This window comes from Culicoides brevitarsis, chromosome 3 (assembly GCF_036172545.1).
Source record: "Culicoides brevitarsis isolate CSIRO-B50_1 chromosome 3, AGI_CSIRO_Cbre_v1, whole genome shotgun sequence".
NCBI classification, from domain to species: Eukaryota; Metazoa; Arthropoda; class Insecta; order Diptera; family Ceratopogonidae; genus Culicoides; species Culicoides brevitarsis.
In genome coordinates, this window is record NC_087087.1 from 26,697,382 (window position 1) to 26,717,433 (window position 20,052).

General features: G+C 25.3%; 2 protein-coding genes across 2 annotated transcripts; one reads left to right on the plus strand and one right to left on the minus strand.

Moving 5' to 3' along the window:
• The first annotated feature begins 6,964 nt into the window (after positions 1 to 6,964).
• LOC134833614 (KAT8 regulatory NSL complex subunit 2) lies at positions 6,965 to 9,247 on the plus strand. Its single transcript, XM_063847991.1, has 2 exons — positions 6,965 to 7,797; positions 8,366 to 9,247. The coding sequence occupies exons 1-2, from the start codon at positions 7,118 to 7,120 to the stop codon at positions 9,165 to 9,167; spliced, it is 1,482 nt and encodes a 493-aa protein (XP_063704061.1). The 5' UTR covers positions 6,965 to 7,117; the 3' UTR covers positions 9,168 to 9,247.
• Positions 9,248 to 11,989: 2,742 nt separating this feature from the next.
• Positions 11,990 to 18,081, minus strand: LOC134835715 (uncharacterized). Its single transcript, XM_063850641.1, has 8 exons — positions 17,775 to 18,081; positions 16,820 to 16,916; positions 15,861 to 16,761; positions 14,913 to 15,371; positions 13,934 to 14,221; positions 13,080 to 13,879; positions 12,164 to 12,410; positions 11,990 to 12,098 (listed from the first exon to the last, which is right to left on the minus strand). The coding sequence occupies exons 1-8, from the start codon at positions 18,051 to 18,053 to the stop codon at positions 12,035 to 12,037; spliced, it is 3,135 nt and encodes a 1,044-aa protein (XP_063706711.1). The 5' UTR covers positions 18,054 to 18,081; the 3' UTR covers positions 11,990 to 12,034.
• Between the last annotated feature and the right edge of the window lie 1,971 nt (positions 18,082 to 20,052).

Genomic DNA, 20,052 nt, shown 5'->3' on the forward strand with positions numbered 1-20,052 from the left:
GAAGGTAAGAAATTTTTAATTAAAATTTTAAATTAAAATATCAAAAGATTTTAAGTTTTTGGTACATTTTTGTTAAATTGATTCAATATTTTTAAGTTTTTCTCAAATTTTAATTCAAAAATATTTAATTTTATTTAAAATAATTATCAAAATTAAGAAAATTTTTGATACATTTTTAACAAAAAGTAAAACAAAAAATTAAAATTAATTTTCAAAATTCTAACAAAAAAAATTAAAAAAATTTAAAAATATAAAATTTTCAATTAAAAATTTATTTTGAAAAATTAGAAAAGCCTTTGATACAAAATTATTAATATTTTTTTTTTTAAATTTTATTTATTAATTTTTTTTCATCATCATGTGTAATATGTAATCCCAATAGATTAAAAATTTTAGTTAAATAAATTAATTAAATTAAATTTAAATTAAATTTTAACTTTAATTTTAAATAATTTTAAATTTTAATTTTATTTTTTTTTAAAAATTAAATTAATTAAAACAATTTTAAATTTTAGATACATTTCTGATTAAAATATCAAAAAACGATTAAAATTTCATAAAAAAATTTTAAATTTTTATTTTATTTTTAAATTAAAATTAAAAATTATTTAAAATAATTATTGAAAAAAATAAAAAAAAATCATTATTGACGTTAAAATTTTTAAAAAGTAATTAAAACTCATAAAACTTTTGATAATTACATCTGCCTTTACACTAATTTATCTTAATTTCCATCTCAATAGTCGCTTGAAAACTCCCACCGCGACTATTCGTGCACCTAATTACCCTCCTTTATTGTTTTAAAAAACTTTTTTATTATTTGAGGTAATTTGAGTGCAGTTACTCCATTTGAGCATTTGATTTAATTTATCATTCGTGTCACGCAACGATTTTCTCGAAGAACTGAAACAACGGAGAACTTCCTCTCTCGCGCAGTAGTTCACTTAAAAGTCGAACTTTTTGCATATTAATCATAATTTTACCATTATTACGTGTTTTTTTTGTGAGTGTGACAGAAAAGGAAGAAAGTCGCACATAAAAAATTGTCGTGCCCATTAATTTTTTTTTTCGAACTAATAATATTACAACAACGCGGTGAAACAAAAAAAATATTCAATAGAGTATTTATTTATTAATATTTATTGTTAAATAACAATGTTTCAATAATATGTGACATAATAATATTAAAATAACACATGCTTTAAATGTAAAAAAAATGAGTTAATGAGCACACTTTTGTCTATTCAACCGAAATATAATTAACTCTGAGGCATTTTTATGTCATTAAGTGCTTCTCAAGTGCATTGCTGCCGTCTCAAAACGGATGCGCACGATACATAAAATTATAATTTAATCACACAGAAATGTATCAAAAACGAATAAAAAATGTGCGATGATGATGGAGACAAACAAAAATGTGGATAAATAAATTTTATTATTACATCACATGCATATGCATATAAATTCATACCAACTACATAATATTCAGATATACAAAGTTATTTTCTCCTTGATGACTTCTTTTTGGTCATCGTTATTTTTTTTTTCAAGTAAATCAAATTAATTTTTTTTTGGGGAATGAATGAAATGGCAATAATGTACATGCCCAAATATTGTGACTGACGAAAAAAAAATGTTGCGTGAACAAATATTTGTCTCAAATTGGGTTGCAAAGCGTTTTGTTTATTAGGTGCGTTATTTTGACGTGACGTGAAGTGATGGCAAATATTTAACACTTCAATGAGAGGATTTTGATTGGAATCATCAAATAGCCCTTATTGTGATGTCAGTAGTAGACATGTGGGGCAGATTAACGTGGGCGATAAGCGGAATTTAAATTAAAGTTTTAGCGGATTTTCAGGTTTTTTTGGATGAGTAAATATTGGAGTGTTGGGAAATTGAAGGGAATTTACTTCAATTGTTATTTTAAAGAAGGTAAGTGAAGCTTTAATTAACTTTTGTTTTTTGAAAGTTAAAAATTTGATACGCATTTTTAGTGAAAGAGCAATATTGTGACAGAAAATTAGTTTAGGCCGGTCCAATAATCAAAACTGTTTTCGATTTTATAGATTCTAAAAATAAGAGGAGGGAGGTAAGGTAAGTAATAATTACTAAGTATATTTAATAAATTTATAGAGTAATAAGCTTCGAATAATATTTTAATTTTTTTTGCAGAGATAAATTATTTAAAATAAAAACAAAAAGAAGATGCAAAGTCTATAAATATGATTTAAAAGTTCGTAAGGCACTCAGAGTACGATATCTACTGACAACCGACCCCAGAAAAAATAAAGGAACAAAGGAACAGAAGAACAGTAACAGTAGAAAGAGTCCAGTAGTGACTATGAGAGTAGTTAATTAATTTAAATTCATACGTTTTTAAATTCATGCAAACTTTGCCTGAAACATTTTACAAGTTTAAGTAGAAAAGTTAAACAAAAATCAAAGAACACATGGATCCGTATCAACAATTAAATGCTATGAAAAATAAAGTATTAGTAAATCGAACAACTCGATGGCGAGAACAAGCTCGCAACAAAATAAATATAAAGATCCTGGAAATCTGCACCTAGTAAAACAGATCCGTATGGAGTGTATTTTGATGCCAAGCACTAGAAGATTTATACGATTTAAACAAAAAATAAAGCGTAATGAGCTCTTAGCGATTTAGTGATGAATTTTTATATAAAAAAGTATGAGAGTTTTTGTGTTTTGAACGTCATAGGTTTAGACATTTGATTAAGGCAGTAACATTAAGAATTTACAAGAGGAAATTCGTTATTTAAAAAGTAAACAAATTAGTATAAAGTAGCAGGGTAAAATAAAAAAAGTGAGATATTTAATATTTTTTGATCATTACAAATAGTTTTTTAAGTTTTAAAAATACCTAAAAATAGACTTTAAATTGACTTATTAAAATTAAATTTAAATATTTCTGAGACAAAAACTTTGAAAATTATTTCCAACGGGTTTATTTGTTTTCATTCCAATTTTATTTAACATTGACTTTTTACAAGATTGAATAAGTAACAATCGACACATGTGCTGAGACATATTTCTCAGTTGTTTCTACCTAAACATAAATTCTTTTTTTTATGAAATGTTCAAAAGACATCATTTCACAATAGAAAACGAACCTTTTTTCCTTTTTGTCATTAAAAAAAATCATAAAAAAATCTGTTAGACACTTACCAACATCTTGCGATATAATTATTTATCCTACTCGCCAATGACAAAAAAATCTTCTTTTTTTCTTAGCACTAAATCTCAGTTGTTATCAGTTTTCATCGAAGTCACTCGCTTTTCATTTCTCTTCGTGTCGTTCGTTTTTATTTTTCAAGTTGGAGTAATAAAATATTCATTAATTGCACATCACTCTCTCTTTCTTCTTCTTCTAGTTTTTCTAGATGACCAATGTGTATTTATTTTTTTTATTTTTATATGAGAAACACTGGTTTTCTTATCAATGCTGCTACACTTTCAGCTTATCCGGCTATAACAAAGTCAAATAATAATAAATAAAATGAAATTAATTTCAAAATTTTATACGAGAGAGTTGCATGCATAAAATAACTTATTGGCAAAAAAGATGCGTTCTTCGTATAAATATTTTTCTAATACGGAATTATTCACGATAAGACTAAAAAAAAATAAAAACGAGTAAAAGCGCCATGCTGATTGAACATCTAGGTGATTTTTTTTTATCAAATTCTCTGTTTGGCTGCATTTTTGTACAAAAATAACAAATTTTGCTTGTTTTTAATTATATATTATTAGTAGTTTTGCGGATTTTTGTTGCAATATTTGTTTGAATGTTTTTTTTTAATAACAGTATTCGATTTGAAATTCCATTCGAGTTGCGGTAAATATTATTTCATGACCCTTTATGTCATGACTAGAAATCAAAAATTTGTATGGAGTCGTTAAAAAATTCTTTTTCATTATTAGCATGGTAAAAATCTGTCATAAAAGTAATTACGAAGAAAAATGCCTTACTAAACTATTTGCTTAAAGACCATATAATGCAGCGTGTAATCTACATAAAATTAATTGTACTCCACATTTTTTTTTCACACTGTGCACTATTATTTCACTGGCTGCTTAAAAACAATTTATACGAGAGAGATAAACAATAAAATATTTCTAAATAAAAAACAAACGTAACAAGCGAAAAAATTGTATCTCATTTTTGCACACAGCTTCGAACGAAAATTAAACAAAGGTTAAGAAACTCTTATGATTACAGAGCAGCAAAAAAAAATATTTCTATCATAATATAAATATATATCACTTTCCTACTACCTGGCTACGTGCCTTTTAGTATAAGCACCGAGACCCGAGCACGAGACTTCGTAACCTGCATACTAATTTCCTATTGTTTGTTATTTTTTTTCTGTGCTAAACAGGAATTGTAACTTAAGGGTTTTTGCTCTGTATGGGAGTCGCAATTCATTTCAATCACAATCGATTGATAGATAGAATAATTTAATGCTTTGCGGTTTTAACAACGTGGAGAATGTCGTTTAATAAGTATTAAAAAAATAGCATGAAAATGAGTCATTCGGGGTTTAACGGACTCTTTATATGAACAACGTGTGGAATGTTCTAAGAAAATTTTTATGTTGAAAAAGTTATTGTTTGAAATAAAAAAATTTATATTCAGGAGAGACTTTTGACTGTAAAAGATTTAATCTGAATTTGAGGGATTGTCAATCCGCGAAGGAAGGTGTTTGACACTCCCTTGTGTGAAATCAGTTGACAGTCATTAAATGAATTTTTTTTTTAAAAAATATTTTTTTTAAGTAAAAATTTTATTTAAATATTTTTTTTAATTCAAAAAGTTAAAAAAAATCAATTAAAATTATTTAAAATCGTTTAAAATAAAATTATTTATTTTTTTAAAAATATTTTATTAATTTATTTTTTATAAAAAAAATTATTATTATCATATATTTTTGATAAAATAATTAACTAAAAATTTTATATTTAAAATAAAAAGATATGAAAAATAATAAATAAATAATTTTTGAAAAATAAATAAATATTTATTTAAATAAATAAATTAAATTTAAAATAAAAAAATAAAAATAAATAATAATTAATAAAATTTTTTTAATAAATAATAAATAAATATTTTTATGATTATTAAGTATATTTTTGATGAGTTAATATAAAAAATATATAAAATTTATAAAATTTATTTAAAATATAATTTTATTTTTTGATCATTTTTTAAAAATTATTTTTAATTTAATAAATAACTTTTTTTCAGTAAAAAAGGTGAAATTTAATTTTTATATAATTTTATATATTTTTTTTTATAAATTTTTAATATTCATTTTTTGACATGTCAACGTGAAAACTATAAAATTAATTTAAATATTTATTTTAAATTCCACACATAAATATTTATTTTAATTTACTGAATAAAATTTTTTGTTCAGTAATGTCACGCTATTAAATTTAATTAAACTTTCATTATTTATTACTAAATATATAAATTTTGCATGGTGCATCACCACCGACCACATATTTTGCCAATAAATTATTTGATTGATTGTTTTCTTTTCATTTTTTTTTTCAACATTTTTTTTCTATTATATCATGATTTTTTGCACTTTTATGTATTATTATAACATTGTTGATGAATACTAATTATTCAAAACTCGTAACTGTCGTCGTTTAATAACACAAAATGTTGCTACGAGCGTTATTTCTTTTTCCCACCTTTTAAATATATTTTATTTAAAATAAAAATAAAATTAAACTCCAATGTTGTTAATGCCTCAACAGTTCACGACAAACTAACGCAAAAATGTTTCACTGTTGTTGTTTGCGGCGCGCGGCGGCAGCAGCACTCTACATACATCTCTCGAAGGCGAAAACTGGTGTGTTACATGATTTTCACATATATGGTGCATTACTGCGGGACAACGACGACGACGATCGACGTGTAGCGACAGTTGTTTGTTTATTTTCGTTTGTGCTGCGAGGCTTATAGATAGCTCTCGATGTTTTTAACGAATGTGTATGGCGGTTGCGTATTATTACCAAAAATATTGGATTTTTAATTATTTTTATGTTGTTTTTTCGAATGCAGGTTGGATTTTTATCTTGGAATCTCGTAAAAAATGTAAGACAAGTTGTACTGAAGAATCGTAATTGACATGGAAAAATGTACCTGATCGATTTTGGTGCGGAATGTCGTTCAAGAGGAATTTCAAGTGAGATAATCAACAAGAAATTATTTAAAATTTGTTTGAAAAATTTAAAAAGAAATTTTAAACAATTTAAAAAGTCATGATTTTTCATGAAAAAATTAGGTTTTTAAGATTTTCATGAAAATTTACATTAAAAAAGGCCGTTATTTGATGAAAAAATGAAAAAGCGCCATCTATGCAACGTTGTGAAAGCTCTAAAATTCAAAAAAATATTATTAAGGCATGTGCAATTTTAAAAATATTTCACTTATTTTGACATTAAGATTTTTTCAATTTTTTTAAAATTATTTTTAGAATTTTTTGCCTCTTTTGTGCTTAAAATATTTTTTTAATCTTTTGAAACAATTTTTCGATGAAAAAAATTTTTTAAATTTTTTAAATAAAATTTTTTGTTTTAAAATTTAGTCAAAAACTGCTAAAAATTTACAAAATATTAATCTTCGAAAGATTTTAAATTTTTTGTGTTAAAATTAGTAACAAAAATGGTGCAAAATATTTTTTAAAAAATTAAATTTTGACCAAAATTTTACGATTTTATAAAAATTTTCAAAATTTTTGACCTAAAAAACCGGAGATTATTTTGACCTCTTCAAATTTTTGTTAAAATTGAAGAAAATGCAATGAATTGTGAAACATTTTTTGAAGTTGCACTTGCCTTATCACTTTCATTCGACTCAAACTTATTAAAAATTGAATTAACATGAAGGGAAATTAGTTTGTAGAATCAAAACATTTCAATTTGTGGCGTAAGAAAGACGAAAAATCCAATTTTCTCCCATTAAATCTCGAGAAAACTTGGAATTTTCATGAAATTTCATCGAATTCAACAGCAAAAACCATTAATTTAGTGAAATTTCATCCTGAAAACCCCCAAAAAGACGTCAAATCCGTGAAAAATGTCTGTCACGAAGAAACTAACCCCATCAAAGTCCTCTGCGACGGACAACGAAAAGGCTTTGCGCGAACAATTGCACATCGAGATCGAGAATCGGACAAAACCGTGCGCCAATCCGACCTACGAATGCAGCTTAACGCGCTTGGATGGCTTTGAGTACTGCATGAAACACATTTTGCTGGATGAATCGGGACGAACGCCCTACAAACAATGCTCCTTCATGTATCCAAATTCGAAAAAATGCACAGAACCAGCTCCGAAGCACAGCACAAAGAAGGATATCGGGATCAGTAATTACTGTTTCGAGCATAGTCGGTTGTCACAATTGAATAAACTGCGGACGACAGTGGGAAAATGCAAACCCATCGAGACGCCCGAGACAATTCTCAATGATTTGAGCAAATATGTGAAGACAGACAGTTATAATGCGTCGCAAAGTGCCCAGCGGATCACGGTGCATGACGATGGATATGATGTTTCGGAGGCGCTGACGCCCTGTGTTGATCCCATGATCGATGTGGAGCGAGTTTTGCCTTCGGATGGACAAAGAAGCATCTTGGACTATGCTTCGGATAGTGATCCGGAGGAAGATCCGCCGAATTTGAGCAATACTCAGCGGAATTACGAGTTGGATGACTCGGATGCGGAAAGTATTGACTCGCAAGGCGATGATTTGTTGAAGTAAGAAATTATTTTTTTTTTAATTTTAAACTTTTAGGAAATTAATTTAAATTTTTTATCGAAATTTTATTTTGAAATTCAAAAATTAAAAAAAAAAAAAAAAAATTTATTTTTTTATTTTTAAAAAATTTTCGAAAATTTTATTTATTTTAATTTTTTTAAATTATTTAATTATTTATTTTTAATTATTTAAATATAAATTATTAAAATTTACATTTTTTTAATTGATTTATTTAAATTATTTATTTTTTTTTAAATAAAATTTTTTTGATTATTTTCAAAATTTAGGCAAACTCTTATTTACATTGATTTTTTCTTTGAATTTTTTTTTCATAAAATTTTTAAATTTAATAATTTTTCAAAAAAAAAAAAAAAATTAAATTTAAGTGCTACGAAACTATTTCAAGTAAAAATTTATTTAAAAAATAATTATAAAAAATTAATTAATTAAAAATAAAATAACTAATTAATTAATTAAAAAATAAATAAATTTTTAAAATTTAAATTTAATTATGAAAAAACTTAAAATTAAAAAAAAAAACTAACGAAATTTCGATTTTTTTTGCAGACATGCTGGAATTTACACCACCGAAGAAGCAACTTCGATCACAAAAGAGAAGCTAAAACGTCTCCAAGGCCTCTACATTGACCAATTCCAAAGATTACAACATGTGCTAAAGGAAAAACGTCGAAATTACCTCCATGCCTTGAAAAGAGAGAAGGAAACTTTGTCCAGCATTTACAACCAAGTCCTCGATACACCCGAAGAACGTGAAATGTACGCGAAACTCAAAGCGCTCAATCATCACCATCGAAAAGTCGGCGTTCATGCAATTCTCGCGAAGAAACTGCACGAAAAACGCGCCAAAATCACCGACGGCATGCAACAAAAGATGCCCTTTTACAACAAATGCGTCTTCACGGAAGGCGGCGTCAAGTGCGGAGATCGTTCCTTGCCCGCAACCAAATATTGCCGCAAACACATCCTCGAAGACAAGAAACAAGTCCTCTTTCGGGCATGTGGCATCGAAAAATCCAACATAATTTGTCAGGAACCCGTTTTGACAGTTTTTGAGCATTCCACGTGCGTCCTTCACATGAGTTTGCCGACGCAGCGACTTTACACGCACAAAAAGTACGAGTCGACAGACGACGAAGACGAGCCGCCACAGCAAAAAGTGCGAAAAATGGAAGATGTGAAGAAGGAAGAAGTGAAAACTGAAGCGCCGGAACAGAAAATCGAAGTGATGGAAGAGCAACAAGTCGTGGCGCAAGAAGTCGAAGTAGAAGACAATCCGTTGATGGATTATCAGACGACAGATGCGATCGATACAACGGGGGATGTCAACATAACGATAGAACATTCGTAAATTTGGATTTTTTTAAAAGATATTTTGATGAATTTTGGTTAAAATAATAGTCAATAAAGTTGTGACTTTTTAAGATAAATTTTGAGAAAATTTGATTTTTTTTTAAATAGGATTTTAAGATTTTTACTGTCTTTTAGAAGCCTTTTAAATTTTTCTTGATTTTCAATTTCATAAAAACAAAAAAATTGTCTTTAAAAAATGAAATTTTACGGTAAACGATTTTTTAAGGTTTAAAATTTTAAAGTTTTTTTTTTAAATATTTTGCTCTACATCGTTTTTTTTTTTTTGATGAATCAAAATTAAATTTTTAATGTAAAAAAATAAAATTAAAAAAAAAATATTAAGTATTTTTGTTTATTATCCATTTTGGGCATTAAAATTTTTACATTTTTAATAAAAAAAAATAATTTTTCAATTTTATTCTGTTAAAATATTTTTTTTTTTTTTGATAAAATAAATAAAAAGCGACAAATGAGAGATTGTTCAAAAATTAAAATTAATTATTAATAATTAATTATTAAAATTATTTTAATTTTTTTTTTAATTAATTAAGGCCGCTGCAAATTTTTTTCTATTTTTTTGTCCCATGCCCCATTTCAAAAGTCGAAAATCCAATGGGACAACATAAAAAAAAATTTTAAAAATGTTATCAAAATTCACCATTTTCTGGCCTTTTTCCATATTTTTTCAAAGAATTTTCAAAATTTTTTAAAAATATTTTCAATTTTTTTATTAAAAATCTCATTTTAACATGAAATTCCTTCTTTAAAATAATTTTAAAAAAAAAAAAAAAAAAAATTTAATTTTTTTTACTAAATTTTTGACGTTTTTGAACGTTAATCGTTAATTGAAGACATTAAAATAATTTTTACTTTTATTATTTTAAGTTTTTAAGTCAAAACTTTAATAAAATTTCACAAAATAAAAATTTAAGAAAAAATAAAAAATTTGGTCACATGACTCAAAAATTTTTTCATAATTTTTTCGATAGATAATGCGTTTTTAAAGCAAGTTATAAGTTCATATTTAATATAATTTTAATTTTTACTGGAATTATTTTCGTTTTTTAATCAAAAAGTTCCAAAAAATGTCAAAATTTTTCCTTATTTTTTTATTATTTTTATTTTTCAAATTGTTTCGGCAAAATCGGAAACATTAAAGTAAAATAATTAAATTTAATGGCCTTATTAGTAAAAAAAAATTTATTTAAATAAAAAAATATTAATTTTTTTTTATTTTATTTTTTTTTTCATAATGAGCAAATTAAAATAAAATATTTTTAAAAAATATCGTTTAAGGACAGGAATAGAAAAAAAAACTTTTTTTTAACATTTTTAATAATATGTATTTATTTTTTATTATTTTTTTATTTACTATTTCGATTCACTTTTCTTCTACATTATATTTATTATAATTTATATATAATAATAATACGTTATACTTATATACTTTTTTTTTCTTAGTTTTCTTATATTTTTTTTATCTTTTTTCTTATAAGAGGTTTAACCTTTTTTAATCCACTCTTTTTTTATTTAAACATTTTATACCCAATAACATTATTATTTTTTTTTTGTTGATATTCATTAATTTTTATTTATTATCATTTACTTGTTTATATTAACTTTATTAATATTATGTATATAATTAAAAACTTTGTTTTTAATCGTTTTTCTTTATTTTTTTGTCTTACAGCAACAAAATATAATATAATATTTTTATATCACCAATTTTATTTTTTTTTTCTATTTATTTTTAATATTTCTGATCACTTTTTAGTCCTAAACAACATTTCTTTTGGACATTTTTTGTTTATTTTTATTTATTATTATTTTATTTCAAGAGTCACCGACGACAGAAAACATAAGGAATTCAGGTTAAAAAACAGTTTTTTTTTAGAATAAAATTAACATCGAGAATAGTCTTTTTATATTTTTTTACAGATTTTATTAAATTTGATTAAAGACAGAATTTTAAATATTTTTATATAAATTTTTTTGTAAGTGATTTGCAAGTGCAAGAAAAACTTCTCCACACTTATTGTCCTGTTCGAGTATTTTTATAGCCTTTGTGCTTTGTGCTCTTCTATAGTTTTTCTCTTTTTTTTGTTAGTTTTCTTAATTTATTTGAATGTTAAAATATGAAAAATTGCAAAATTTTTTTATTGAAAAATTTTAAAAATTAAATAATTTTTTTAATAATTTTAATTTGAAATATTTAATTAATTTAAAAAAATTAATTTAATTTTTAAAAAAATTTTAATAAAAATAATTTTTTTTCTTTAAAATATTATTTATAAAAGTAAAATATTTTCTTAGCACTGCAATATTTTTTTTAAAAGGCTACAGTTTTAAATTTTAATTATTATTTTTTTTGTGTGCGTTTGAACCAAAAAAGAGTTGTCTTGCTTAGAAAATTTCTTGAAAAAATAAACAAAATTTTTTATATATTTTTTCATTATTTTATAATAATTTTTTTTGATAAATTTACCTTTTTTTCTTGTTAAACTTTTTTTTTATACGCAAACGAACTAATGTTATCATTAAATATTTTTTAAATTGTTTTACATGGGTGGGTTAGTAAGTGTTTTTTTTCTTTTTGTTCACTTTTGTGAATATTTTATTTTTAAATTTTTGTATTTAGTGCCATTTTTCACTTCTCACTAATAAAAAGCAGCTATGATTAGGTTTTAACAGTTTTTCATCACTTATTTGATTATTTTTTTTTATCTATTTCTTATGAACAACATTTATTCTGCATTCGGATTTTTTTTTGATCAAATCTTTGTTAGATTTACAAAAGTTCTTTTTTTGGAGTTAAAAGCACGATTATAATGGATTTTTGTCTTGTCTTGTTGTTTAATAATGGATCTAAAGATAGCCGAGTGTTGCGTAAGTTTTTACAAATGAGCCTTCCGTTTGTGTTGTATCGAGACTAAAAATAAAATTTTAAAAGAAAAAATTAGGATTTTTTTGAGTTTTAAAGAAAGTTTGACTTACTCATCTTCCCATGGACACACTGGATTCCCTTTAAGTGGCTCGGAATCCTTTTTCGTAGCCGTTGTTGAAGACGAAGCAGCTGCTTCTGGTTTCTTTTTTCGGCGTTTTTCCTTCTTTTTGTGCTCGCAAATGATTCGGGGCTCAATTGGACGAGTAATTTCATCGGCAATAATTGTGGCGTTTTCGTCATCTTCCTCATCGTTGTCCATTTCTGCGAGTGGTGCGATTGATGGTGCAGGTGTGGGAGCTAAAATTTGTTTAATTTTTTTGTTTTTTTTTATTCAAGAATTTAATTTAAAAATGAAATACTTTTAAATTAATTAATTAAATAAATTAATCTTAATAATATTAAAAAAAAATAATTAAAAAAAAATAATTTAAATAAAAAATTTAATCCTTCAAAAATTAAAATTAATTCAAATATTGATAAAATAAATAATTAAATTTGTAAATTTAATTTAATTAATTTTTAAATAAAAATTGAATTTTCAAATAAAAAAATAATATAATAAATTAAAAATAATATATTAAATAATTTAATTTAAATTTAAGCAAATATAAAATTTAATTAATTTAAAAATTAATAAAAATTTATTTAATTAATTTAATTAAATTTAATTAATTAATTAAAAAAATATTTTGATTAAAAAATTATTTAATTTTTTTATAAAAAAAATTTTATTAATGAATTACTTTTTTTTCATTTTGTAAAAAAAATAATTAAAAATCCAATAATAAAAATAAAAATTTAAGTTAAATTAAAACTTAAATAAATTATTATTTAATTAATTTGTAAGGAAAATTAAAATTTTTAATAAAAAAAATAAATAATTATTTTTTTATAAATAAATAATTATTTTTTTATAAATAAATAATTATTTTTTTATTTAATTTTTTTTTCAAGGATTTTACTCACCTGGCGCTACATATCCTGGCACAAAACTACTATCTGAATCGTCATCCTCATCATCTTCAGTTTCTTCTGTTTCGTGCTGTTTTTCAGCCTCTTCGTGCACGGACAACTTTCGCATGACATTCGGAATGTTCTCCTTCGAAATAATTTGCTCTTCCGGAGGACTTGGTTCCGCGTGCGTTTCAATCTCAATCTCGATTATTTGTACATGTGGATTATTTTCACAAAAGTGATAATTGGTTTTTGACACAGAAGTCGAAGGAACCACTTCCTTAACGGCAACATCGCTCTGGATTTCCTTTTCTGTCGTTTTTTCTTCAGTTTTGACTTCGACCGGAGTCACGGGCGTAACGGGCGACATTTCCGCCTCAAGACTTTCTTTTTTTGTCTCAACCGGAAGCAAATCTTCTTCTTGCTCCAGCACAAGATCTTCCGTTACGCCTTCGTTATCGGTCACATTGATGACGGGCAGTGACGATTGCGACGAACTTTTATCGACTTCCGACACGGAAAGATCCAAAGAAATTTTTTTCGCCGACTCGCTCGACAGTTTCCGTTGCAAATCGACTTCGCTGTTGGCGCGCGACGACTCTTCGGGGATTGTGGCACGCTGAATGTTGCGCGTTTCGATCGTCAGAAGCGGCGTACTCGAGGAAATTGCGAGTTTTGGGCCTTGCGGTTGGATAAATTGCGGTTGTTGGTGCTGCAGAAGCGATGTCGCGCTCGACGATATCATTGTGGCTTCCAACGATTTTTTGTCACTGAAGGACGATGTGCGTTGTGTTAATTGAGAAGCAGAAAAACTGCAAATGAAAAGAATTTTAGCGAAATTTTGATGAAAAATTGACGAAACTTACTCTGTAATGTTCGTCATTGAAGCTCTTCGATGCTCCGTGACGCAAGTTTGTAATTTTTTTGAGCTGTGAAAGTCAGAGTCGAGCGTATTTTGTTGGATGAGACGACAGGAACGCTTCATTTTGTCTAAAACATCGTGAATGGCATCTGATTCCGTTGGATTTGTGCTCGCCTCGCTAACGATAATTGGAACTTCGTCTGTGTCCCAAGGGCAAACCGCGTCGATGTTGGATGGTAATTCGATTGAAATGTCCAATTTGTTGGCGAATTTGCTCGTGTCGCTGCTTAAGCTGTGGAAAATATAAAAATTTTTGATTTTTTATTTAATTTTAATTTTAATTTTAATTTTAATTTTAATTTTAATTTTAATTTTAATTTTAATTTTAATTTTAATTTTAATTTTAATTTTAATTTTAATTTTAATTTTAATTTTAATTTTAATTTTAATTTTAATTTTAATTTTAATTTTAATTTTAATTTTAATTTTAATTTTAATTTTAATTTTAATTTTAATTTTAATTTTAATTTTAATTTTAATTTTAATTTTAATTTTAATTTTAATTTTAATTTTAATTTTAATTTTAATTTTAATTTTAATTTTAATTTTAATTTTAATTTTAATTTTAATTTTAATTTTAATTTTAATTTTAATTTTAATTTTAATTTTAATTTTAATTTTAATTTTAATTTTAATTTTAATTTTAATTTTAATTTTAATTTTAATTTTAATTTTAATTTTAATTTTAATTTTAATTTTAATTTTAATTTTAATTTTAATTTTAATTTTAATTTTAATTTTAATTTTAATTTTAATTTTAATTTTAATTTTAATTTTAATTTTAATTTTAATTTTAATTTTAATTTTAATTTTAATTTTAATTTTAATTTTAATTTTAATTTTAATTTTAATTTTAATTTTAATTTTAATTTTAATTTTAATTTTAATTTTAATTTTAATTTTAAATAATTTCCAAAACTTACCCAACCGAAGTGTCATTCAAATTACTCTGACTATGCGAATGCGGAACTCTCGTCGTTTCTTTCGTCCCATAAACAGCTAGTTCGCCTGCGCTTCCCGTTAAACTGCGATCACTGCCACGTCGCCCCCGTATCGAGCCAATTGTATTCATTACTTGCGGCCCATGCAGCGTATTTGTGTTCGGGCCTTGCGACGTTGAGCCCTTTTTCTTTGCCGCACCGCCACCGAAACGGAAGAAACTCTTCTTCGATGACGGCTGCACGGCATTGGCAACCAAATTTTTGTAGTGTTCCGAGCGCACGAAACGCGGATAACAGTCTTTTTTGAGTAGTAATGCATAAACGTGTTCCGCTGCCACGTCAAATGCAAAACGCGATGGATTCTTGAGGCCGGCTTGCACTTGTTCCATCGTCTTGCCGTCGACATTTATCTCGCACGGCGCATTTGGTGACAGAAATTCACTAAAAAAAAAATTTTTTTTGATTTAATTTATTTTTTAAGAATTTAAAATAATTAATTTGATTAATTTCAAAAAAAAAAAAATAAAAAAAATAAAATAAAATAAAAAAATAAGAATTTTTTTTAAATAAAAAAAAAAAATAAAATACCTAATTCGAATTTAAAAAATTAAAAAAACCAAAAAAATAATTCAAAATTAAAAAAATAAAAATTTAAACAATTGTTTGAATTATTAATGAATTATTTAAAGGATGTTATAAATTTTTATTCCAATTTTATTTTTTTAAATAATTAAAATTATTCTGATTTATATATTTATTTTAAAATAATAAATAATTAAAATAAAATAATTAAAATTGAATATAAAAAAATAGAAATTTAATTAAAATTTATTGAATAATTAATTAATTAAATAGAATTAATTATTTTTTATTTTAAAATTTAAAATTTTTAATCAAAAAAGTGAAAAAAAAATTTAAAAAAATTCTTACTCGTAAATTGCTTTGACTTTTTTGACGACACTCGATGCCGATGAGCGTCGCAAGTCCGTAACAGCTTCCCAAAATCGGATATTTTCGTGCGAATATTCCTTCTTCAGGTATGCCGTGAATTCTTGCAGACCCATGGGATCCGCGACGCAATCCTCGATGGAGATTGCCCATTTTTTTACCCGTTTCTCCGAAAGCACTTCAACGTGCGGCGCATTAAATTGCCAGAACGAAATGTCGTCCGTGACCCAGGGATTTGTCGGTTGAGCTGGCGTCATCATCGGATCGAATTCGCCGTACGTCTCGTAATATTGCACCAACAAGTCGCACGCCTGCGACATTTTCATCCGATTTCGCCCAAAGGAATTCCTCAGCATGGCAAGCTCCCGATTCCAGTCTTCTATTGTCTTCTTGCGCGGTTTGCTGCGTGACGGCACCGGACACGGCTCCAGTGGCGTAAATTGCCCGGGCGGCGGACGATGAACTCGCCAGTAAGCCCGTTCCTGCGAATCACTAACCTGTTTGTCGCCCTTTTTGCGTTCCTTTGCCAGCCGGATTTGCTCTTCCGCCTGCAAATTTATGAATTCCCACTTGCCCTTGAGATTTTTGTGCAAACTATTGAGCGCTTCCAGTTCGTAGTCCTCCAAGCCGTGCTTCTGTTTGTTCCGCAGCGAGCGTTTTACCAAGTAAATCGCGTATTCGACGTTATCGGGAGGCTTTTGCTGCCATGGCCAGTAGTAAGGGGTTTGAAAGCGATAAAAAGTCGAGTCGTCTTTCACGAACAAGTTCTTCCAGTCGTTCACGGGAAACAAGTAACCGTGCAGACACAGCTGAAATGCAATATTCAGCGCTTCGCATTCTTCGACGCCGACACGTGACATTAGCCATTCAACTAAATCGTAACCTAAAAAGGAAAATTATTGGTTAGAAGAGGAAAATTTGAAGAATTAACAAAAATTTACCCATGAAGACCGATGGAATAGACGTGAAAATTTGCTTTTGACTCCGCACAGGAACTCCGCATTCGCCGTCTTGCATTTCGCGTACCAAGCTTTCCATCTAAAAGTAAAAAAAAATTTTTTTTTGAAGAATTTTTTAATTTAAACGAGGTAAAACATTTTTGTTTAATTTTTTTTCTCAAAAATTCGAGTAAATTAAAATTTTAAATATAAAAATTTGATAAGTAGTTTAAAAAAAGTTAAATATAAAATTAAAAAAAAAAAATAAATCGGAATATTTTTTTATAAGTAAAAAATAATTTTTTATAAAATTAATTAAAACTTAAATAATTAATTAATTAATATTTAAATTAAATTTTATTTTTATTAATTTTTTAATTTTTTAAATTTAATTTTGAATTTTCTAGTTAAAAATTTTGAAAAATATTTTCATGCATTATTTTTAAAACGAAAATTTTTTATTTTAATAAAAATAAATATTAAAATTTAGTTCAAAATATTTTAAAATTAATTTTTTAAAAATCTTTTAAAAAAATGTTTAAAATTAATTTTCATTGAATTAATTAGAATTTTTAAAGTAAAAAAAGTAAAAAAAAACTTAAAAAATGTAAAAAAAATAAATAAATTACATTAAAATCAATAAAATGTGTAATTAATTATTTATTTAAAATACGAAAAAAATTTTTGTTTTTATTTGATATTTAAATCTCAAAAAAAAAAAAAATTAAATTAATTATTTTAAAAAAAAAATTAAAATAATTGTTAATTTAATTTTAAATAAAATTTTTAATTTTAAAATAATTTTAATTAAATTAATTTTTAAAAAAAAAATTAAAAAAAAAATAAAAATAAATTAAAAATAAAAAAATTTTTAATATTTTTTTTTTATTTTCAGGTTTTAAATTTTTTTTAAGGGACAAAAATTAAAAAAAAAATAAATAGAAAAAAAAAATCTTACTTTATCGAACGCCATTGGTCTCGACAGTTTTTCAATTACTGTGGGCTTTGCACTTCCGCCACTTCCTTGCGACGATACCGTCGAGGTAGATGAGAACGATGATTGTTGGATGTCCTGCAGTTGATGCGAACTTTGCGATGCCGCTGTCGTGATAATCGTTGGCGGGGGTGGCAATTGCGGTTGTGTGACAATGACGTTAAACGTTGGCGGCGGCTCACGCACGACAATTTCCGCTGGCACAAGAGGTACAAGAGCACGAGATTCAGAGATGCGATCCATTTTTTTTTCTTAATATTTTTTTTTAGTATTTTTGGAGAGTTTTTTTTTTAGCAGAAGATGAAATTTAGCAGAAATAGACTTTTGTGTGATTGATTGTGTGTGTTTGTGTTGTGGATTAACTATTCTATGCGGCTTGGCGATAGTTAACCAAACTCCATCATGGAAAATTTGCAAGTATTTTAGAGAACGAATGACATTTACTTTACACTAATTACAACAATTTTCACTTATTTTTCCTATTTTTTTAGCTTAAAATTTTATTATTACTGTTCTTGCATCACCGTTCGTTCTTTTTTTTCGGGATTTGACAAAAAAAAACTAAAAAATACTGCTTTAAGGACTTCACAAAAGGGATGAAGTCAGTTTGGGACGAGACTGATGTCGGGGGCTACGAACGACCGTTTTACAGAAGACGACACACGATTCTCTGCGAATTGTGGTCCGAGCCCCTTATCCATCTGGACGTCACCCCCACATTGAGCTGCAACGAGAAAAAATAAAAAATATTTCAATTAACTTTCGAGTCATACAAATAATGAGAATAATGGAAAATGTGATGAGGAAGGAGAAAAAAATGAGAAAAAATGCACGAATAGCCACAAAAGAGGAGAATAATCAACCAAAGTTGAACTTCCGTTGCCTTTGACAACAGCACAAAAGGGAAATAAATAGACCATGATAAATTGAGAATCGAAAAATCAATTTTTCCGTTTTATTATCGTTTAAGCTCCTCTATTAATTCGTATGATAAACACACACACACACACACGCGAGCTCTGTGGAAAGGAATAAAACAAAAGAACGCTTTAGTTTGCCAATATATCCCGTTCAAACAATAACTTTTTTTTCTATCTATCGAGCGCGTTTCAGGCCGAAAATTGGATTTAACAGGATGTCTGTCATACATTTTTTTAATGATTTTTTTCAAGACACAAATTTTTTCTCATATTAGGTAAGAAAAAAAAAATTTTTTTTGAAAAAATTTTAAATGAGAGCTTAAATGAGTAAAATATTTTTTTTCAAAATTTTTTGTTAAAAAAATTTATTAATTTTTTTTATAAATTTCTGAATTGAGGCAAAAATTTAATTTTTTAAAATTAAAAATTAATATCAAATTAAATTTTTAATTTTTTTTCAAAGAAAATTTTGACATTTAAAGCCTTGGAACAATATTATTTTTTATTTGGGGTATTTTCATTTGGAAAAATCAAAACTTTACTAAAATTTTTAATTTTAAATACTCGAATTCGGTAAAAAGTAGAAAAAAATTGAAAAACAACTTTTTGTTTAAACAAACAAATTTCCATTTTAACCTAAAGTGAATTTTTGTATGAAAATCTGGCTTGAAAATTTTTATACCTCTTTTCTGAATTTAAAAAAAAATATTTTTTCTTTATAAAATATTAATACCATTTTAAGTCTTAAAAAAATTATAAGAGTTTTTTTTTTGTAAAAATTCTTTTGTTTTAAGAATTTAAGTGATTTTTGCAAATTAATTATTTTAGGTAATTAAATTAAATTAAAAAAAATATATATTCAAAAAAATATTTAAAAAAATATATTTAAAAAAATATATAAAAAAATATATTAAAAAAAAATATATATATAAAAAATATGTTATATAAGAAGTTTTCAACTTCAAAAATAGATCATTTATATTCGTCAAGTTAAAAACAGAAAAAAATATTTAATTACAAATTTATAAAAAATTAAATAATTTTTAAAATTTAAATTAATAAATTTATTTCTTAAATATTAAATATTATTTTTTAATTAAAAAAAAAATATATATATAAAAAATAAAGAAAAAATAAAGAAAAAAATAAAGAAAAAATTAAATAAATAAAAAATAATTTAATTAAAATAAGAAAAACAAAAATAATTAAAATTTTGCAAAAAAATCAAACTGAACAAAAATGAGAAGTTAAAAATTATTTTATAAAATTTTAAACTATTATTTTTTAAAATTAAAGAAAAATAATTAAATTAATTAAAATTT